Source organism: Falco peregrinus, chromosome 18 (assembly GCF_023634155.1).
Source record: "Falco peregrinus isolate bFalPer1 chromosome 18, bFalPer1.pri, whole genome shotgun sequence".
Classification (NCBI taxonomy): domain Eukaryota; kingdom Metazoa; phylum Chordata; class Aves; order Falconiformes; family Falconidae; genus Falco; species Falco peregrinus.
In genome coordinates, this window is record NC_073738.1 from 6,364,615 (window position 1) to 6,387,047 (window position 22,433).

The 22,433-nt window shown below is 41.2% G+C and overlaps 1 protein-coding gene across 5 annotated transcripts in view; it reads left to right on the forward strand.

Annotated features, from left to right (window-relative positions):
- Positions 1-15,788, forward strand: part of SPOP (speckle type BTB/POZ protein) — a 28,518-nt gene extending 12,730 nt beyond the window's left edge. For all 5 annotated transcript variants that reach the window (XM_055789832.1, XM_027784353.2, XM_005235853.4 and 2 more), the window contains 9 exons: positions 2,784-2,922; positions 3,293-3,414; positions 5,025-5,176; positions 5,293-5,420; positions 9,063-9,240; positions 9,813-9,868; positions 10,328-10,450; positions 14,037-14,179; positions 14,562-15,788. In XM_055789832.1, coding sequence (XP_055645807.1) covers positions 2,845-2,922; positions 3,293-3,414; positions 5,025-5,176; positions 5,293-5,420; positions 9,063-9,240; positions 9,813-9,868; positions 10,328-10,450; positions 14,037-14,179; positions 14,562-14,706 — 1,125 coding nt within the window. In that variant the 5' untranslated portion in view covers positions 2,784-2,844 and the 3' untranslated portion in view covers positions 14,707-15,788. The remainder of the gene's footprint in view (positions 1-2,783; positions 2,923-3,292; positions 3,415-5,024; positions 5,177-5,292; positions 5,421-9,062; positions 9,241-9,812; positions 9,869-10,327; positions 10,451-14,036; positions 14,180-14,561) is intronic.
- Positions 15,789-22,433: the final 6,645 nt, after the last annotated feature.

Here is a 22,433-nt window from a genome sequence, read left to right on the forward strand (position 1 = left end):
ATAGTATTATCATTTCAGAGAACTCAAAAGTTATTTTAAGCCAAGCTAATTTTATGTATTTTCTTCATCCCTTTAATGGTTCTTAACTAAAAGTTGCATTGTTTCTCACTCTGCATAAGGAACTATCTTAAAAGAGATAGGAACACTTTTGCAAGTACTTTGAGTAAAAAGGTGTTAGTTAAAAACTATAATCACTGAAACTAAGTAGTTTCAACAACAAACCACAAAAAAAATCAATTTCATGTCCCAATCGTGTTTTGTTTATTCATTGTGCTTTCTTCTGGTCAAACCTTTTCATTGGGGTTAGCATCTTGTTGCTTAGTGAGCAGACAGGTTGCTGTCAGTGAGATGAGCTTCAGACAGAAACTTCATCCTTTCCCTGGTTGCTTATTCTCCTCTCACCAGTTTGTGTCCCAGTTGTTTTGCCTGTGCTATAAAACAGATCACTGGAATAATGTAGATTAAAAATGGCTGTGAATGTAACAATGCAGCAGCCTGGGTGGAGTTGAGCAGTGCTTCTCTGAACCCCGAGGGGAAGGAAAGAGCTTGGTTCTCTCCTGACCGTAGACTGAAACCAGCAAAAAGGCGATTTTTCACCCAGCCATGGAGAGGAGGAAGTGTGCTTGTGTTGGAATTTCAGGTTATATCTGTGCCCCAAAGATGTGTGACTGGAGACAGTCAAAGATGTGTGACTGGAGACAGTCAAGTGATGATGTTCTTGGGAGGCAAGACTGAATGTTGCCCATGGAAGGGCGATTAGCTCAGTATTCAAAGTACTGTCTGCTAATTTTGGCTTAATTTGAATGACATGGAGTGGAACAATTGAACTTTTTTGAAGGAATTGTGGTAATTTTAAGTTTAATGTAGTAAAACCTGCAGCAAGTACCTGAAGTGCATGTTGATGTCCCTTTTTGAAATGCTGATTTTAAAATCAGCATCTTAAAACATTCTTTTTTCTCCTCATTCCACCTACACAGCACAAACTGTGAATGCAAGAAGTTTGTAAAGCAGTTTGATCTGAGAGCACTTGGTTTTAGGTTCATGCTAGTTGCCTGCAGTGGAGATCTTAAGAGTTAGTTGTTTGCCCCTGAGCTTTGCTCCAGGAAATAAATTTCCATCGAGATAAGCGTGCATCTCTGCAGGGTTAGATGCTTATTTCTTAGCTCCTGATAGCCAGTATCTCTTTTTCAGTGTTTACTTGGCCTCACTGGTGCTTTTTTAAAGAAAATTAAACCTGAAAAAAAAACCCCACTGTTGTTTTACGGTTACCTAATACCGGTGTACCGGTATTTCCAGGTACTGTCTGAAGGTGCATACAGCTCCAAACCGAAGTGCACAAGCCGAAGTGCACAAGCCGTAGGCTGGAGTGGAGGCTGATGCGAGCCTTGCTGGGAAGAGGTCTTGTCTGCAGCTGGAGCCTGCATTCAAATCCAGACCTACCCTGCAACTGCACTTGAAGGCTCCAAATTATATCGATAGCAGTTTGGGAGGAATTATGTGCCTATATGTTGATGTATTTATTGTGAACATTCTCCTGTTGTTTTGAGGTGTGGGATTTTTAGGTATATATTCTCTGTGCTTTCCACCATTTCCTTTCAACAACTAATGACTCAGCCTTCCTCAAGAGGTGAGCCTGTGCTTTACTTCCACCCAACCCCCCCCCCCCCCACCCCCCACCCCCCCCCCCCCCGCAACAAACCTCATTATCAGCCTTTGTATTTATAGCAATTCATGCTGCAAGATAACGATTTTATGTCTTTTACTCACCCTTTTTTTATCCTTCTGAGGACAAAACAGCAATGGAGTTCTTGTGGTTCACTGTCCTGTGCAGTTCGGAGGAAGGCAGATAAATACCACCTGTGAAACAGAAAGTGTTTAGCAGGAGGCTAAACTGTAAGGCATGTGTGATGCTTTTATATGTCAGAGTTACAAATCCTAGTTTCCAGTTCATCTTGGAAGATATTTTGTGTATCTGCCTTGGGGATCAGGACTCAGAAGTCAGAGATAGGTTAATTATTTTGTTTTAAAACCTCCCTTCTGATAACTAAGTGCCTGTTTTATCAGTTGTGTCTGTGTAGTCATTCAGACGTGTTGCAGTGGTTTTAACCCTGTATGTTCTCTGCAAATTACAGTTTGACTTGGCACTTAAGCTAGTGAAGTTCTCACCTTCTATAAAGGCAGTGAGAATTTCATCTGGCCTGAGGGATTCAGTTTGAAGTAGAGAAATCATTACCAACACCTTCCCTAATATAAGTCTTTAGGAGAAGGTTTAAGCTATAGGGAATTATTCTGTTGATGTTACTGGGAGTCATTCTGAATCTAGGATTTTCTTTTGCTGTTGAGTTAGGGTTGTGTGTTGCTACTTGTAGCTTTTTCACATTAAGAACTGCATTTGTTAAATCTAATCTCTGAATAGTCTGAGACTCTCAAAATTAAAAATAGGGAGTAAGTAGTGGGTTGAAATGGTGGCCTCAGGGTAAAGTAGTAAATCCCAAATCAAGTGGGGAGTCTCCTGTTTGAGTCTTGGACTCCTTGAAGGAGATCATATGCTAGGCTTATTCCCACAAGGAGCTGCATGTTGAAAGAATGAGTGGAGGTTGTGTATCTCCTCTTCAGAAAACACGGTTGCACTTTGTGTAACAACATATTTTGAAGGTGCATGGGGAGAGAGAGAAAGCATGATGGCTTTAACTTGTGTCCCATGAGATTTAACAGCACTCCTGACATTTTTTTCTCTTATGTTCTTAGTTTTGGGTGTTTTTTTATCTTTTTGGGACTGACAGGGTGAAGATTATATATTTCTTCTGCTGAGTTGTGAAATTCTGTTTAATCTTCAAACTGGCGATGTCAAGGGTGCCGAGTCCTCCTCCTCCGGCAGAAATGTCGAGTGGACCTGTAGCAGAGAGCTGGTGCTACACTCAGGTAAGGCTACACTGTGCTGAGATTTTCTTGAGATAACACAGTTAGAACCTGTGGTAAGAAATTTATTCAAAACAAGTTTAAAGTCTGGGGTTTCAGACAATGTCATGCTTGCTACAGTGAGTGTTCACAAAGGCAACAGTCAAATGTTGCTTTCTGCCGTTGGAGGAACTTTGGAGGAGGCAACTGGGGAAGTTGGAGTGTTCCAGCTGTCACTGCCAGCCATTTCCAGACTCTGTTGTCTTATGCTTGGGGGTTATTTGTCACGTAAAACACTCAGTAAAACTTCCAGGTTTTTGAGTTTTGCCTTTAAGATGGCTGGTATGAATGAGCATGAATGACCCTAAACCAGATTATTATCCTCTGTTTTAAGATCAAGGTGGTGAAGTTTTCCTACATGTGGACCATAAACAACTTTAGCTTCTGCCGAGAAGAAATGGGTGAGGTCATCAAAAGCTCAACATTTTCATCTGGAGCCAATGATAAGCTCAAATGGTAAGAAATAGAGCAGAGAGGTTCACCCTGTTTGTACAACTGTGTGAAAGAATTTGGGGTTCTATAACAGAGGAAATCTCTAAAAAACCTACTTGTACTGCACACAAGTTCTTGCTTCCTTGCATGTACAGCATATGCACTGGGAGAGCTATTGCTTCAGCACAATTGTTGGACACACAAAACAAATGTTGAGGATCTGGCTGTTTGCAGTGTTTCTCTGATAATGGAAACATCTGGAGTAATAGAAGCCATCACTGGAAGGGAGACTACTTCCTGCCTTGAAGCAGAGATGTGCTGTGGAGGATTATTAATGTCTTAAGCTTGGGGGTTTTTTGACTGATGTTTACCTTAACTGTCTGAGTATACTTAGCCAGCATATTCAAGCGCTATTTCAGCCTCCCAGTTTCAGTCCCTAATACTCCATGTTGTTAAAAAGATAATTTTTGCCTGCACTCTAAATCCTGCAATTTAAGACTATTGCTACTGTATTACTTTCCTCTTTATGACAGCTTTTTGTGAATTCGAAGACTTAACACAGAGGTGATCAAATTAATGATGTCCTGTAACTCCTTCTACCCAGGAGTTCCTGCTTCTTAAAGATGACAATATTTTTGCCCTTTTCCTTTCCTTTGAAACCTTTATCTCCCCTGAGTTCTCATGTAATAGCCAGTAACTCAGAGTGGGCTTTGGTAGAATGTGTATCTTCTGTGAGTTGTCTGACCTGGTAGATCCATGGACACCTGGTCCTCGTTTTATTCCTTGTTGCTGATATTGTTTTAGCATATTTTTTTTCCAAACCTCCTTAGGACAGAATGCAGCAAATCAGCCACTAAATTTAGTGTGTGCATATGTGATACAACTTGTGTTCCCTTCCTTTGGGTGGCAGACGCGTGCTTTCCTTGGAGTGCTTTTTGTGATTAAATTACCTACCTTTATAACCTTTGCTAGTCAGATCTCATTCTAATGTCTAGATCTTTCTGATCTTTGGTGGTAGTGTTGTGTGTTTCAGCTGTTAGTCATTTGGCCTAGTTTTTGCTGTCAAGTTTCAGGTCATGGAAGTGCTTACGAGTTAGCCTGTTCCTGCACTTACTACCTTTTCTTCACACAGGAGTAGTTTTCTCTTGCCCTAGTATTAAACTTTTTTGAGAAACTACCAGCTTTCCAGAAATCAGTTTTTCTCTTCAGTTGCTTCCTGTGGAGTTTTACCTACTATTTCTCTGGATTTGTTGCACTGCCTCAAATCCATTGCCTCCATTCTACTATTTCTTTCACTTTCCTTTTGTGAAAGTTGTCATTGAAGGTGCTCTACAGTAATTTAAACCATGCACACACACACATATACCCTCTTTTCCCCTGTATTTTTTTGAAGTGGTTTGCTTGTGGTTAGTGCCTGTGTATTATGACCTGGCTTGAAGGCATGGCATAAGGCTGACTGTAACATACAGTTCTACTCTATTTACCTATCTATTATTTCCTTGTGGTTCAGTGGCTGTTAAACAAACTTGTTGTACATTTTATTGTGAAAATCCTACAATGCCCTTTCTTTGAAAGCTGTGAATGACCTGCCAAAAACTGTTCCTGACATCTCATTCAGATGCCTGCTTCTACAGGTGTTTACGTGTGAACCCTAAAGGCTTGGATGAAGAAAGTAAAGATTATCTATCCCTTTATCTGTTGCTGGTGAGCTGTCCAAAAAGTGAAGTTCGAGCAAAGTTCAAATTCTCCATCCTGAATGCTAAAGGAGAAGAAACAAAAGCAATGGGTGTGTAAAAACGGTGTAAAAACTCTTTCTGTCTGATGGGGTCAGTTGTTTGTCTATTGCCGTTTGATCAAGCGAGTCACTTGGCTGGTATTTGAAGCACAACATCTTTCTTTCAGAGAGCCAGCGAGCATATCGATTTGTACAAGGCAAGGACTGGGGGTTCAAAAAATTTATTAGAAGAGACTTTCTTTTGGATGAGGCCAATGGACTTCTTCCAGATGACAAACTCACTCTCTTCTGCGAGGTAAGTCTTCCTGTACAACTGAAAGAATAGCAGTTCCATTAGCCTCAGGTAGATGTGACCTTGTTTTTTGTCCTTTCTTTTAAGGAGTCAGAGGTGTCAGGAAAAGTACTGGATGTTTATATGGCACTTAAATTTTTATTTGTGTGTGTGCGTGCACACACCTGTGTGGCTGATGGCTTTTTCTGTGTGATTCATCACGTTTCACTTCCATTTATTTTTTATTACTTTGTATTTGTCTTTTACCTGTGATGATGATAGGAATTAAGCATGTTTGATTATCTTTTCCCTTCTGGTTTAGTGTTCACATCCATCTGTTTGTACTCCTTAATTTGAAACTCACTTGGGATAATAACCAACACTAGTTCTGTAGTGGAAACTGGCCTGCCTGTTACTTGTCTACTGAATAAAGAAGTGTTTTCTTTATTTTCCTAGGTGTGTCTATATAGCCAACAAAAAGAAAAAATTAAGAAACATTTAAGAGAAAGGAATTTTACAGTAACCGCAATTTTCTGTTCATTGTGTTTTTCTACAGCTGCTTACAAAATTATTTCACTAAGAGGAATTTCAGACAAAGAGGCAGACAGTTATTTCTAAAACTAGATACTTAAGTTCAGAAACCTTAATGAGTGAATTCAAACTCTCTTAATTTAGTGTCTTCAGAGCTTCTGCAGTCTTACTTCCATTGTCTTCTTTTAACTGTAAAATACATCCTATAGCTGTGACTTTTGCCGGAAGGACAGGTAGGATGAGTTGTCCTCTCTTTGGATCTCCTGCAGTGTTTTATGGGAGTCTTTTTTTCTTTTGCTGTGTTTTCTTTCAGGAGTAAAAGAAATGCTTCAGTCAAAATTGTTTGACTGCTGGGGTTTTGGGTTTTTTGTTTTGTTTTGGGTTTGCGTTGGTGGGGTGGTTTTTTTCAGTTTTGTTTGGCCATCATAAGCATGCACATTTAACAGATATCTCCTAAAGCATGTGTATTCAGTCAGTAACAGACATTGTCATGGAGGGAGCCCTTCCTTTTAACGATTGTAGTAATATGGGAGGAGAAGAGGGCAGTTATCTTGGATAACATCTCTGTAGGTCTGGTAAGTAGTTTCCTTCATGATAGAAGAGCCAGAAAACTTAAAATCGTGGAGCAAAACTCAAAAATTAATGTCTGAGAAGGGAATTCGTGAGGTCCAGTGCAGATAAACCTGAGATCCACCAGTAGTCTTGGCAACTAGTACTACATCAAGTCACTCCACTCTTTACTGAATTACTCCCTTCAAAAGCTTCAGCTCAGTGTTTTTGTTTGTTCTGAATGAAGAAAAAAACTTGCTGGCTTCACCTGGCCTTGACAGCTGTTCTCCCAGTTTGTTCTACCAGTGTAGCATGTAAGAAATCTTAAGCTTAGTAGTATCAGAGGGGAATGTTTTGTTGTCTGGAAACAGTCTGGTGAGAACTTTCAACAGTTTGGTTTGGGGTTCCCCCACCACCACCTTTTTTTTTTTTTTTTTTTTTTCCTTTCTTTTTTCTTTCTTTTTTCCTTTTTCTTCCCTGAGCTTATAAGTCTCTTGGTGTGTAACCCGGTGTGCCATATCTCTCCTAATGCTTCCCTACTGGCCACAGGTGCCAAGTGATGCTTCTCACATCTGTACTTTCAGCAAGCATGTTTTATGTGTAGAAACTCTCTAAGGCATTAGCAATACTGGATGTTGAGATGCTTTATGTTGGAGTTTTCTGTAGACCTGAAGGTTGCTGAATGTCTCTGCTGCACCTTCTCATTGCTTTAATAAAATCAAAAGGAAAAAGCCTTTTGCTCTCTGCTCATGTCTGATGCTGAACATGGATAATGTCTTGCTGAAAATGCCATTAAGGCAGAGAATGATGTTCCTTGTCAAGCATTTCCTATGTGACTTCATATAGTTGTCGGTTTGGGGATTTTTCAACCTCAGTTTTGCAGGTAGGGTTGGCTGTTCATATCCCAGCTGCATTACTTTTTGCTGTTTAAATTATATTCCAACATCATAGGCAAATATCATTCCACTAAATCTCTAAGAAGAATGGTTTTACCAAAGTTATGGCAATAGCTCTCTTCTGAGCCAGGCAGTGTTGGTTCCCTTGCTAAGATGTTGACTTTACCTATTTTGACCTCTAAGGCTGGTCACCACTCAGTATCTACAAGTCTAAACTTATGTAAAAAGTCATGTGATAGATTTTTGTGTCAGTAACATGACTTCCTTTCATATATGAAGAGGATTTGTTGATTGAGACACAGTTTGGAAGTCTTTTTTGGCTGGTCTGTAATCAGTGTTGGATTCCAGCAAGGGATCTACATCTTAGAATTCAATTTTAATGAATCTGAGTTTTCATCTATCCTTGAGTCGGTGTTGCTGATCTACATGTCACAGGGCAAAAAGTTGATATAACTGTCAAATTAATGACAAAGAATATTAGCTTCCTCATATTTGCTCTGGCTAATCGTTAGTGCCCTTTGGCAAGCAGCATCTGGTATTTGAGTTTGAGTGTTGTATAGTTTGTACAAGATGTGGCTGCCATCAGAAACCCACTGGAGGTTTCTCAAGAGTTTGGGGTATGTGCTGTCAGCATGTTTTTCCCTTAGAAGATGCTTCTGTCATCTCATTTCATAATACACTACTTTGACGTAACTGTGAAGCTTCCTTTGCTGCCCATTGTTCTTTGGCCATTGCTTATTAGTAGAACGGAAATTTAACTTGGACTTGACAGCAGATCCAGGAAGGAGTTTCGTCTATGTTTTCCTGTCAATCAGCTTCTTCCTTTATGCTTTGTTTTAGTGGGGTGGTGTTAGTTACTCTGATCTTTCCTAATTGGAGTCTGCTGTAGAAGGCTGTGATTTACTGCATGTTTAACGTAAGGGTTTGGTGCTGAATAGTCTTTTAACTGTTCCCTTTGTGTAGATTATTCATCAGCTGGTATGGCTACCTGTGGTCCCTAACCATGTCTGCTTTAGAGCAGGTGATAAGGAATCTCTCTGCCTTTCCCAAATCCTCCTAATTACTTGACAAAAAGCTGCTTTTTAAAACTTACTGTTTAGTTTGGGCTTTTTAATTTTATTTTGTAATGTGATTGAAGTGTTGAACTACTAATAAATTTAGAAGCAGAAGCAGCAAGATATTTGAGGGGTCAGACACTGCCTTTGCATACATGTATGGATGGGATGCAGTGCTTGGTTATAGAAGCTCTGCATATACTTCATTTTCATTTGTACTGCTGTCTGTATTGCATTATTGATTGGGGAGGGTTTCAGAGCGTTGATAGAAGGGAAGAACTAGGTCAGATATGGTGTCTGTAAAAGCAGAAAAAGAAGGTTCCACTTCCTTAAGAAAGCATCTAATAAAGTTATGATTAAATTGCATAGAGGTGCTGTTAATGTGGGATTGAGAAGAAAATCTACTGGTGTGATTTAGGACTTGGGATGGGCACTAAGGCAGGGTAGAAAGGATGCTTTAAAAATGGAGGTATTTTTAATCATACAGTGATTCTGCAGTGATTCTGCTTGGGAGGTGTGGGTTTTGCTTTGCATTTCCCTTCACCTGCCCTGGAAACAAAAACTTCCTGTAGGGAGTTTAGTTTTTCCAGTGCATGTTTGAGTTTTTGGGTTGTTTGCTCTCACTTCCCCTCCAGGTGAGCGTGGTACAGGACTCTGTCAATATCTCTGGCCAGAACACTATGAACATGGTGAAGGTACCAGAGTGCCGCTTGGCAGATGAGTTGGGAGGACTCTGGGAGAATTCACGCTTCACGGACTGCTGCCTGTGTGTTGCGGGCCAGGAGTTCCAGGCTCACAAAGCCATACTGGCAGGTTGGTATTGAGCTGGATGGGCCTTAGTAGGATAGGAGACAACAGCCTCATGGCAGGTGGATTTATTTTGAGCTACTTCGTCTTTAAAGGAGGCTTCTGCAGCTCTTTTAACTGCAGAGTTGTAGTGCAAGATTGTTTTGTGAACTGTTACAGGTAGAGAAGAAATACCTACTTAGTTTTTAATTGCCTGTGTCCTCCTATGGCAAGGATGGTAGAATTTTTTTGTGGCTGTAGTGTACTAGAATGTATTCCTAAAGTATTTGTAAGCAGAAGTTAGCACGTTTCCGAAGGAACACTTTCTTGTAAAGAAACATACCTTACCACCCATGTCCTTTCAACCAAGGCTGAAGAGTACGTAATAAATTCTCCCATACCCAGTTTGAAGCTATGTCAGCCACAATGTCACAACCTGTACTTCTTTACTAGTTGTACCCAATTTGCCCTGTCTGCTATAGGAGAATTTTTCCTGCATTAAGTATCTGGACAGGTGTTGTGTTGGCAGGCTACACTTAGCTCCTCCTGAAGAGTAAAAGAGCATCTCTAACTGTGTTTTATTTTCCTCGCTGCCGTAGCACGTTCCCCAGTTTTCAGCGCCATGTTTGAGCATGAGATGGAGGAGAGTAAAAAGGTAAGTTCCTGAAGGAAGAACAACTTCTCCAGCTAGGTGCATAGCTCTCTAGTCAACTCTTAGCATCACGGGTCAGATAACTTTCTTAGGTAGTCTTTGTGACTATTGTCACCTTTTAACTGTTTTTCTCACACTAGTTGCAGGTCTCTGCTTCAGCTGTCCTGAAGGGAGGAAGAAAGGGATCAAGGAGGCAATTGTTACCTTTGTTACTCTTGGGGAAGGAGACTGGGGTAGGATAGGGACAAGTAGAGAATGTGAAATTCAACTTAGAATTCTTCCTACTCCGTCCACATCTTTTTCTTGGGGTTGTTTTTTTGTTGGGGTTTTTTTTTGCAAATAGTACACATTCTAAATAGTTTGTCTCTGTAGCAAATTTCTGAATATTGAAAGAACTTGGGTAGAAGGAAGCCTCTTATCTTCTTGTCAGGATCTTAATTAGCTTCATTTTTCTGATAACAGAATCGGGTTGAAATCAATGATGTGGAGCCCGAAGTTTTTAAGGAAATGATGTGCTTTATTTACACGGGGAAGGCACCAAATCTTGACAAAATGGCCGATGACTTGCTGGCAGCTGCTGACAAGGTACAGTTGGGATTTATGGGTGTTCAGAGAACCAGGACTGACATGCACCTTGCTTTACACAGTGTTCGTTGGAGATTGCTGCAGTAAGCTTTTCATGTGATCATTGTGGTTGGGCAGTTTCTTTGAATTGGTTGTAACTTACAGGTAAATCTGGATGTGGTATAAAATACTTACAAGACAGGATATACATACAAGATAGCTATAGCTGTATAGATACATGTGTTAACATACAACAATCAGGAATTTCTGTCTCTACTGCTCATTTTTAAGCATTTTAAAATTTCAGAGAACATCAGAATAAGAGCTGGGGGTGAAAAGAAAATTTCAAGGTGGACCTGGCGATATTTTTTCAGTGTGATTATTACCAAATCTCAAAAGTAGTGTTCTGTCTTGGCAAACAGGGCGTGCTTCTCCTCCCGATCTGGCTGGTATCAGCAGCTTCAAGAGATGCTCTAAAGTGATGGATAGACAAGAGTGGCAAGGTCCTGTTGTTTATTTTCTTTTTGCAGTGGCAGTCCCTGCTGTTTATGGAGAGAAGGGGTTCACTGGAGGAAGCCCTGTTGCCTAACCCATCTGTGGCTTTGCAGGGTCCTTGCCAGGGAGGTGTCGGGGATGGTCTAACTGGAAGGCTGCTGGAAGTCTCCATGTAGCAGGCGCAGCGCTGTGGCCTTGCCCGCCAGCCAGCCTCTGCCTCCTTCCTTTTGCAGCACCAAGGACAGAAGAGAGTGCTCTGCTGGTTAGCGAGCCATATTAACCAGTGAAAATTCTTAATATATAACCAAAATTTTATTTCCTTTTTCTTTTTTCTCTTAAAAGTGAATTTAGTGCTGGTGAAAGATGCCAGTTTGACAGCACTGGAGACTAAAGTCCTGAATTTATCCATCGAACAGGTTCAGCACGGGTAGAAGCAGTGCAAGAGTCTCCACACTGCCCTGCCAATGTGCCTCAACTCTGACCTGGAGGGACCACCTCTAGGGGTGAGAGCGTAGTTCAGTCTCCATGCTTCTTCAGTCCTTGGATTCTCTTGTGGGTGCCAGTTAGGGTGGTGGATTTTAAGATGTGGATGCATGTAACCTTGTTCCACGCAACCACCACACGGCCATCAAATTCCCTGTCACTGGCGGACCTGGGCTTCATCAAAAATGCTGATTTTAGAGGTGAAATGCTCCATATGCCATTATTAGGCCACTGCAACTAGAATTAAAATGGGAAATAATGCAAGGAGATTCTTGGCCTGATTATAATCATTGCCACATATTGATTGAGAGCTCACATCCCATCTTTAACTGAGACAAGTGTAAGTAAGAAGCAGTACATTAAGGACAGAGTAGGCTTTAACTTTGAGTTTCCTGGCTTTTAATGTAGAGTTTTTTTCCTTTTAAACTCATTGTGTGTCTCTTAAAAGCAGAAATAAAAAATCTTTCATGAAAGCACATAAAACATCTAATATTTACTCAAGAGACTGAAATGGCTTCTTGTGAGTTCCTCCTGTCTCTTGGGGAAAATATGTAATTAGACCAAAACCAAAACAAAGCACGTCTTCTCAACCCAGGAGATACTATTTCAGCCTCTTGGGTAAGTATGCTGTTAGGTTGGGTGTTTGGTTTTTTATTTTAAGTGTAATTAAGAAAGGGGGGAAGGGGAAATCTTGGTACCTGAGAGACCAGAATGACTACTTTTGCCCAACTATGGAATTAGAAATGGATCTATTTGTAGTGAAAATCAAAATAAAAATTATACATCCGTGGAGGAGAATATTCAATTTGCAAAAGGAGAAATTTTAGCTTGAAATGCAGCAAACAAGGCTTACTGACAGACAATAATAAAAACTAATGGATTGCCCCTCATTTGAAACTGTTTTATTTATTGATACAGATGAAGGAAGTGAATGATTTGCCTTCTCAGATGTTCTGGTGGGAGAAAACTGTCTTGGTTATGAGTGCTATGCCTCAATTGAAATAAGTATTATCACAACCTTAAGTGAAATTTTTTTTCAATAATCTGAAATTATTCATTCAAATTAAACATAATGGGATGAAAATCTCAATCAGACTATAAAATCTATAGTAATAGTGCTTATCCTATGGCAAGTGCTCCCATCGTCATGCAAATGAGCTTGTTACCAGCTCTCTGTTCAGGTTGACAGAGCGAGCAGTGCTTACAAATCCAGTATCTTCCAAATGCAGCCTCACATACTCAGGAACTTGTACATCATGTCATCTCTTAAGTTGTCCAAAAAAGCCTTATAAACAGTATGAAAGATACTCTCAAATGCAGTTATCTGTCAGATTAAACAAACAAAAAAACCCAAAATACTTTATTTTTTAGAAATATCACTGAATTTGAAGTCGTAACATGAAGAAGACTTAACTCTGTTTAGTCTTTAGGACAGTTTATGTAGTGCTAGTATTACTACTCCTGTAAGAACTGCATTAGAATTGACTGCTTTCCTACTCCCTGTGAATTGTAATCATGGGATCTAGAATATTCAGAACTACTCATTTTGTCTCACCCAGAGAACTGCAAACCCCATAATCACATCACACGTACCAAGATTTTCAGAAGTACCTCAGTTCCCAGCAATGATGATCTAGAAGACTGGGCTTTGGGGTTTGGATTTCATTTCATTCACTGATAGTGAGTGGCTTACAGTTTCTGAGAACTGACCTTTTTGAAGTCTGCCTGAGACCACTGTGGTGCTTTTGAAAATCTTGCCGGTGTATCCATATTTCAATACTGTCTCAAGTGCTGCAGGAAGTAGAGTGTGAAATTTATGAGACAGCACTCTTCTTCTAAGCATACTGCAAATTTCTTAGAATTTCGCAAACCATTGACATGGCCCAACCCTGTGGATCTAAAAAACGTTGAGGCAAATGCACAATTGAATGGTAGAAGCTCTTAGACTGAGAATGTGACATTAGAATAGAGCTTTTGCCAGGTCATTACAGACATACTGTGATGTTTCATTTCCAGCTGGATAGCCACAAGAAATCGGGGGCATTTGTTTAACATTCTAGTATTAAACTAGTAGCATTTACTTGAGCAAGGTTGGTGTTAATGTACAGGTCATTAATGGCAAAGAAATTGAGTGAAAACTGCCTAAACATTGCTGGAACACCTATGGAGCATTCGCTGTTAGGTCTTCCCACTGAACCCAGGTAATACTGTCATGTAGCAATAGAGTGAGAATAAAGATTTGGCTTCAGCATTCTGTGCCTTGAAGTAACTGAGGTAGTAAGTATTCCAGGTGACCTGAAATTCTCATTTCAAAGCATGAGCACAGCACCAGTAAACCTGTAACACAAGAAGGCCAGGATGAGAGTTATGGTGGGTATATTTCCTCTCCATTGCTTTCCTCAGGGTGGGTACATCGTGAGTCTCCTTTTTTTTTTTTTTTTTTCCCTCAGCTTTTTTTGCTGTTTACTACTTTGAGTACAGTTCAGATGCATATAGCAAAGCAAAGAAGTCTGTTCAGCGTAATAGAGTAGTTTGTTACTGAACAGTGAAGGAGCACAAGTAAGGCTTCACATCAGGCATGATTAGGTGTTTTCTTCTTTGTAACTGTACTTTGGCTTGTATTTTGCAGTATGCTCTAGAACGTCTGAAGGTGATGTGTGAGGATGCACTGTGCAGTAACCTGTCTGTGGAAAATGCAGCAGAGATCCTCATTCTAGCTGACCTACATAGTGCTGATCAACTAAAAACTCAAGCAGTGGACTTCATTAACTAGTGAGTTTATTTTGTTCCAGGATGCAGCAAGTCTAGGGGAAGGCATTATTAGCAATAGGGTTCTCTGCCCTTTTTGTATTGATTTAAGATACTTCTGTGCTGAGTAGTCAGGGTAGATGAGCATTGTGTTCCTGCTGTCCTCCACCAGGGATCATGTATGTCTTGAGCTTTTCATCCTTAAGATGAAGGACTGCCCAGCATACAGTTGTGCCAGCAGAGCCAAAGCTTGCTGTCTTTGCAGAAGATGCCTAACATACATCCAGGGTGGTCCTAAGACAGTACACTAAAAATGTTGTGCTTCTTGAGCATGTGGAAAGAATCTATTTAGTTAATGCTTTTTATCTCCAGTTGGTAACTTCAGATGTTCTTTCTTTATTTCTAGTCATGCTTCTGACGTCATGGAGACATCAGGCTGGAAGTCTATGGTAGTGTCGCATCCCCATTTGGTGGCTGAGGCATATCGCTCATTGGCTTCTGCACAGTGTCCCTTTCTGGGACCTCCACGTAAACGACTGAAGCAATCCTAAAGTTCTGTCTGTCACACCACCCCATGTTTTTCTGGAAGCAGCATCAGCTGTTGCTGCTGTAACCTTGACCACCAGGTAGACAGCGAAATCTGTGGAGCTTTTACTCTGTTGTTGGGGGGAAGAGACTGCTTCGTGACACCCAGACTTTTTAAAACAGCACCAAGTAACTTGGGGAGAGGGGGGAGGGTGGGCCTGGGGCTCTGGGGCTGTTCAACCTAATGAATCCCTGTCGCTGCATCGTCTGTGTGTTCCCTTCGACTTGGCTGAGTCAATTAAGTACAGGGTTCGGTTTAGGCACCAACCCAAGTCGGAACAACCCAGTAGTGGTACTGGGGAAGACAACATCTCTGCGTCTGGCAGCACAGAACAAATCGTCAGATGCCTGGAGCAAGAGGACATTTTAGTGTTGGAGGGTTAAAAAGAATTTCCAGTGAGGTTCTGGAGAGGAAGTACCTGATGGGAGCTCCAGTAGTATTTATGTCAAAAAAAGAGAATTTAAGTCCTTCCAGCTGAGCTAAAAACTGGACGTTTGTGTAACTCCTTATTGCCATCCAGCAACAAGAAGATCAGTTTCTCTGTTAGTAGCACTTGTATGTTAATTGAAAAGAAAAAAAAAAAAAAGAAAAAAAACCCTACCTTTTATAACATGACAGGTTGAAGTGAAAGGGGACAGCGTAAGGTTGTGTGTTCTGGAGGGTGTGAATAGACTGAAGGCAGCCTTTGGCAAGTCTGTATTGGTTTTGAGAGGACTAGAAAATCCTTGATCTGGAGCGTGCTGTCTGACAAGAACAACGGTTACTGTTTTTAGATATTGTGGGAAATGTTTTTGGCATTTTTCCCTGCTTTATTTCCATCCTCCCCCTTTTTAAAAAAAAAAAGAGAAATTTTATTGTTCATGAACGCTGCGTTAAAAGTTCCTGTCCTGAGTTGCTAAATGACTCTTAACTGTTTGTACCTGACTTGCCGACTGTATAGGAGCCAGTCCTGTTCCTTTCTATTAGTCACTCTTCTTACAGGGAAGAAGTTTCAAAATAGCTGGTAACTTTTTTCTTTTTGAAAATATAAATAATTACTATTTTGTACTGTGTGGTATCTGTTGTCTTTTTTGTTGTTTCATCTTTAAGACTTGCCAGTTTAAAACTGGCTCCCAAAAGGTTCAGTTTCGGTCTCCTGCCATGTACTGGTAGCGACATGCTGTTTCTGGAACTCGGATGGGATTGATTAAGGAATGCTGCAAACATAATTGTGATGCACACCTGTGTTATTTCTCATAGCAGTTATTGCCAAAACGCAAGAGAGCATTGGCTTTAATAATAGCAGCGTGAAGCTGACCCGTGGTCCTTCCTTTTTTACCTGTACCTGTTTAGATGTCGGAGGGGAGAATAGCGTAATCGCCATCTGTTTTATGTGACATTAAGGTGCAGTGCAGGATGTCTGGGCAGGATAGACACCATCCATTTATGTCATCATTAGCCCCAAATCTCCAGGGAGTTTAGATTGAAATACACAGCACCAGGGCATCAGCAAATTGATCTGACCTTAAGATGGTCAGGTAGGGCATGTAATGGATTATAGAGACTAACTCTGTTTTGTCTAGAAAATAGATTAGGTATCAGTTGTCTCTGATTGTTCATTCTGTTATCATACTTTTCTCTCACAGCTTCTTGTCCCTTGTGTGAAGGAGAATTCCATTTAAATGCTCATGTGTTTAATCTGGCTGCTGTCTATTTTTATCCAATGGTGACTCATGAGCGGGTCCCTGCCCCTTTTTGTGTTCCTCCACTGAGGCTCTCATCATAAACCCACAACTGTCTGTATAGTAAAGCCTTCCTTTTACGTGGTTCACAAATTCCTATATTACATCTATTGCTTGAATGCCACTAATTCTTTTTATATTGGATTTAACGTGTGTTTCCTTCTAGGTAAGCAAAGCATTTAGTCATAATGAGATTCTCCCCACTACTCTGTCAGGACTCAAACCCAGCATTTCTAGCTTATAATTGCATGCAGACATGAAAAGTTCATTGCCAGGTAATTGCAGAAGTTGTCTGTGTGGCACAGAGATGTCTAATTATGCTGCAGTAATCACATTGTTTACTGAAATATTCAAGCCTGAACGAGACCTTTTATCCTTGTCATGTTAGAGTGACCAGCTGTTCAAGGAGTGGCGCTGGCTCAGCCCTGCCCTGGGCAGCAGACATGCCCAGGAGAAAGGAAACGGGTGTTCACATCACCTGTCCTCGGCCTTTTTTGGGGGGGAGTTATTTACAGGGAAAGCAGTACAGAATTGGCAGCCTTCTTCCCTGGAGGACAGGGAGATACCTGCAGGAAAATAATCTGTTCTGGGACTTGTCTGTCCCAACACTTCCTGCAGAGCCAGGTGCAGTTGCAGAACACACTGTCACGGAAGGTCTGAAATGAGATCTGCAAAGGAGGCGATTTGTTCAGATTGTTCAAGTTGCAGGTGAATTAATGATTTATTTGTCAACTTCACTTTTGTTGTTGTTGTTTGTTTTTTTTTTTTTGTTGTAAATGATACAGCTGAAGCCATCTGGTTATAACAACATCAGAGCTAGAGCATACTGTTCATAAACCTCCCACTGACATCCTCCCCTCCCCAGATCTGAAACGTAATTCAAGTTAACTCACAATCTGTGGCATGTGTTGTTACTGCAGAGATGTCCATGCCAGTTGAACAGTTGGAGGTTTGAATTCCGCAAGGAGATGGCATATTTATCAAAACAATATTTCAGAGAGATGTTTTTACCAGGTTTTCTGAACTGCAATGTAGCTACCACTGGTCTAGCTTCAGAATTTAGGTTGGAACCTGGACTCAGGATTTTCATTCAGTCTCTTTCACCTCCTCAAGGGTGTTACGGAGACATTTCATCCCGATGTACAGTCTTTCATGTGCTTCCTTCTCCCTATTACCTCCTTGCTCCTGCTTCCTCTACTCGCTTTTGTGCTGACCTGCGAGGGTTGCAGCCTTCATCTGGGTGTGGGGAGGAGAGACGGGAATGAGAAGTATCTCAATGAATCTCCTGACCTCTTTAGCAGCGGTAGGATGTACATATGCCCTATGCCTAGAAGCAGTCAGCTCTCTCTGAGGATCCAAACACCAAATATTTTTTACTGGCCAAAAGATTTCTTTCTGGCTGCCCCTTGGGCTTTGTTATTACAGACTCAGAATCTGTTGAGGTATTTTTCTTACTGTGTGAGTTTTTCCAGATGAAGGGAAACAGCTTGTCTGCTTATAAGCAGAACAAACAGCAGAGTGGGGAGAGCTGCTGTGCTTTGAAACTCTCTCTGGCTTTGTTCTGGTTCACAGACTGCTGTTAAGGACACAATACCAGCTCTCCTTTTTTTTTTTTTTTTTTTTTTTTTCCCCACCCCTTCCTTCAAGGAGCCAAAAATATTTATTTGTTATAGATAGATAGATATACTTCATTTCAGGTTTCTCAATTTCTGTGCAATTTATTTTGCAAAAGGCTTTGCTTAAAATAATTACCTTGTTCAGTTGGTTTGGGCCATGCAGTTTTTCCTTCTCTCATGACTGCCATTTAACTTGTGTTGCAGAATTACTTAACTCATTTATTTCTAAAGACTGTTTTTGGTTAATCTAATATGAAGACATTTAATTGTAGAGGGTGGTTGGTTTGGTTTTTTTCTGACCTGCTGCTCACTTGGATCTCTGGCTGCAATTCCAGACACATGCTGCAGCAAATTTTGCCTTGGCAATTCCAGTTTCTTGTGTGTGTTATAGTTAAAGTTAACTTTGAAATTGCTGCTGGTGGTGCTGGTTGGGTGAGCAGCAAGAGGGGCAGGAGAGTGCCAGTTTGAACTGCACAGGAAGGCAATGGGCAGAAGAAACTGGGAGGCAGCCCAGGGAAAAAAAAGAGGTGACAGCCCATGAAATAGTTGGGGAAATAAATTGCAGTGACCTAGAAGGCGTTTGGAAAATACGTATGATAAATAAGGCAGGAGCAGTTCAGTAGGAAGTGGCCTTTTAACCCAGCTGAAAGTTGTTGTGCAGAGCACAGGCAAGAAAATTCAGCTGTGTGTTGGGTTGGTTGGGTTTGGGTTTTGCATCTTGCCTCTACTTGATACATTAGATTTTTGTTTCTAAGACTGAATTATTAAAATCACTTGAGGAAATGTGTTAATTGATGGGGTAAATTGGGAAGGGATGGAGAGAGAATTGCAGTTATTCCATCAGATTATGAAAAACCACAGGCGTGAGAGGTACAAAATGTAGGGTTCCTCTTTGAATAATTGAAAAGCATAAATGGCCAAGAAAAAATAAAAAGTAGTTAACAGAGATGGTGTATGATAAACTGGATGGGAATTGGAACACTTCCCCCAGCCCTCCAGAAGAGAAATGATGTCCTGCGTTGCTCTGGAGTACTTTTCTCTAATCCAAATGCAGGTATGTTACTTTAAGCACTGCCATCGGGAAACCGAGCTGGGATTGAAGAGAAAATTGTTGACTCTTGCCATTGGGGAGCAGCGTTGAGGATGAGAACTCCTCAGATGTTTGTACCGAGCTGGTAATGAAGGTTTCTGAGCCTTGAAATAGCCAGAGGTTGCACATCTAGGAGTAATGGAATGAAAATGAACAAATTAAAACCATTTTCAAACTGTCGTTCCACTTCTTCTGTAAGGTTCCTGGCAGACACAGAGGTTATCCCTGAGCATTTTGAGTCATTTCAAACCTCCTAGAGAATGCACTTTGTCAAACGGGGATCTGGTTGTGACACGGCAGGGAGGTGGGTGCTGGTCCTCGATATTTAATAGCGTGGCATCCCAGAGAGTTCCCTCCTCACCTGGACGTCTGCAAACCTGCTCCTCACTGCCACGTCTAATGTGAGAGCTGGAGTGTGTTTTGTCTGCTTTTTTATCTTCACATGGTAAGATGAAGCAGCATGAGTGTCAGCTCTTAAGAATGATCCATCTCATTGCTGGGGTGGATTATTTTTTCCAGGTCATGCCTGTTTATTTCAATGTTACCATAGGACTAAAGGTTTTGAATGCCCTTTTTTATTTTGTGTTGGGAGGGGAGTTTCCCGCTGTTGATTCCGATTGTTGCTGCATTGCAGTTTGTCTGTGCTTCCTTTCTTTCCCACTAACTTTTTTCACTCCTCTAGGCAGGTGGCATTGGCAAAATTATTGCTTATTACTGATTTTTGCCAAACAACAAAACACTCCACAAAAATAGCTAAACAGGATGTTGAGTTTTTCAGTCTGTGGCCAGGATACAGCTCGCAGCCAGCTCCAGTGGTTGTTGGAGGCTTGTCAGGGGTTTCACCCTCGTCGCAAGGACAACTGGCCAGTGCTTTTTGTGGACCGCGATGAGAGTGCTGGCAGACTGGAAATTTTCTCTTTATATTGTCTATGGATATTGGCTTGTATCCTGCATGCTGTACGGCAAGGAGACTGCAAAGTCGGGCAGTATAATTATCATGGCTTGCTGTCCTGGTGTGCTTAATTGAAATAACGGTGTTCTGTAATGGTGCATTCATCCAGCAGCAGCCTCAAAGTTAGTCGGTCTTAAGACAGAATAGACTAAAATAGAACACTTTCAGTTGGAAGTAACCCACAATGATCATCTAGTCCAGATGCCTATATACCTGTGCAGCTGAGATAATAGGAGTATTTCGTTGTGTGCTCGCTCCTACATATGTGGGTTGCCAGGAAATTGGTTCACGTGCTGTATGTGCCCTTGGTGATGGGCTCTGGTGAGGGACAGGCAGTAACTCCTTCACTTGCCGTCACTGCTTGCGACTGTAAAACATTTAGATATAAATGAGCAGGAGATACTCTGATGGGTTGTAATAATTTCTCTCTCTAGAGCATATGAAATTAAAATGCCTTTTCTTTATTCTCCTCTGCCCAGTGTGATGTCAATGCTAAGTCAGATTCTCCTGAATTAAAAAAAAAGACACAATAAAAAATAAACCACCTTGCAGATTTGATTTCTGATGTGATGTGCCAGATGGTAAAACCTGAATTAGGTAGCAGGCATTACTTAGCTGGAGCCTGTAAACAAAATTGAACTCCAAAATACTCTTTAATGAGCTAGATTTATTTCTAGGTGCTGAAATCTCAAAAGGCAAGGGAAAAATAGAGACATTTTGCACACGGTATATGTTTAAATAAGCTTTTTCCTTCCTTTCAGCACCACAGCAATAACTCCATCCCATTCCAGGGCTGCTGGGACTTCTAAAATGCATAATTCTGTGAGGTTATAATTATTCTGGGTGCTTTAGCATGGCATGGAGCTGGGCTGTAGGATGTAAGTGGTGGTTTTGTTATATTGATGAGTGGTTTGATTTTAAATCTTGCCTGTATATTCTTTGAGGGCGTGGTTCTTCAAAATTAAATCTAACAGATGCCTTTTACCTAATCCCCGTGAGCCAGTGCCGCTCTCCTTCAGCGCTTCTCTGCCGGCTGTGATGATACAGAGTGATTGATGGGTACAGGTAGATACTTGCAGTGTCAGTTCAGCAGCTGCTGATGGGCAGCGTCATGGGAATGAAACAGTGTGGATGTAAAAGCCGCAACTGTTGTGACTGGTGGTTCCATCTGTGTTTCCCCTCCTGCCCCCAGCACTGGCACCTTGTGCTGCTCAGCACCGTGCTCTTTGCCTGCAGTGCGTGGTGAGGAACTTCCCAGGGTTTTGATGTAAGCAGACTTTTCCTGTTGGTGAACAGTCACCGCATGCTTAAAATATGTGTTACTACCTTCCCCTAATATTTTAAACCTCTGGCTATGGATTGGTGTTACATAAAACGTGTCTGGGTGTATGCTTCTGTAAAACGGTAATGTAAAGGGGGGAGAGAATGGGCTTTAGAAGTGGTGGGAGGAGAGCTTGATGTGTCAGAAAATAGGTAGGCTGTGTTTAAGTATAGATAACGCATACAATACTTTATTTTTCAGAGCTCTGTAGCTGTTTTAAAAAAAAAAAAAACACAGAACACAACAAACCAGCCCGAAACTTCAGCATCTTACCAGAAATGCTTTTCTTTAATACACAGTGGCCTATTAAAGACAGAGGTCTCAGAGCACAGTCAGTTTTGACGCTCACAGGTCCCACCGTTGGCATCATCTCTGCTGAAAGCTTTGCCTAGACAGGGTCTTCGTGTTTATTCCCCATTTGTTAGCATGTGAGATTTGGGGACGCTTGCATTGCTGCTCCCTCTGCTCATGCTGTTCTTGGCAGTGGATGGATGGCTAGAGAGCTGCCAAGAAAAAATGGGGCCAGTACCTTGTTTTCAAAGTTTATTAGATGTTGCAAGCATGCTGTAATGTCACATCTTGTGGTCAAAGAGTTTTAAGCAATTTTAAGTGCTGCTTCCAGCTGTTTTCCAAGCTTCATTCCCAAAATAGAAATTAAAAAATCATGAGAATGCCAAGCCCACCCTTTTGTTCATAAAAACATAAATGGGAAGCTGTGTCTTCAGAGACCTGCTTATGCTCTTTTGGTGCTTTGGGGGTGAAATAGCCCTCTTCCAACTAGAGGAAGAGGGATGTTTTTCCAAAATTCATTCCATCCCTGGACACAAACAACCCTGTGTAATAGAAACAGACCTCAAAATGAGAAGTTTAGCTGTGGGGAGATTTCTTCCATCAGCACCTATTAACCACAAGTTTGTCCTTGTCTCAGATTAGCCACAGAGAAAGACTCAATAATAATCCAACTGATTTATTTATGTAGGGCTTTTCTTAGA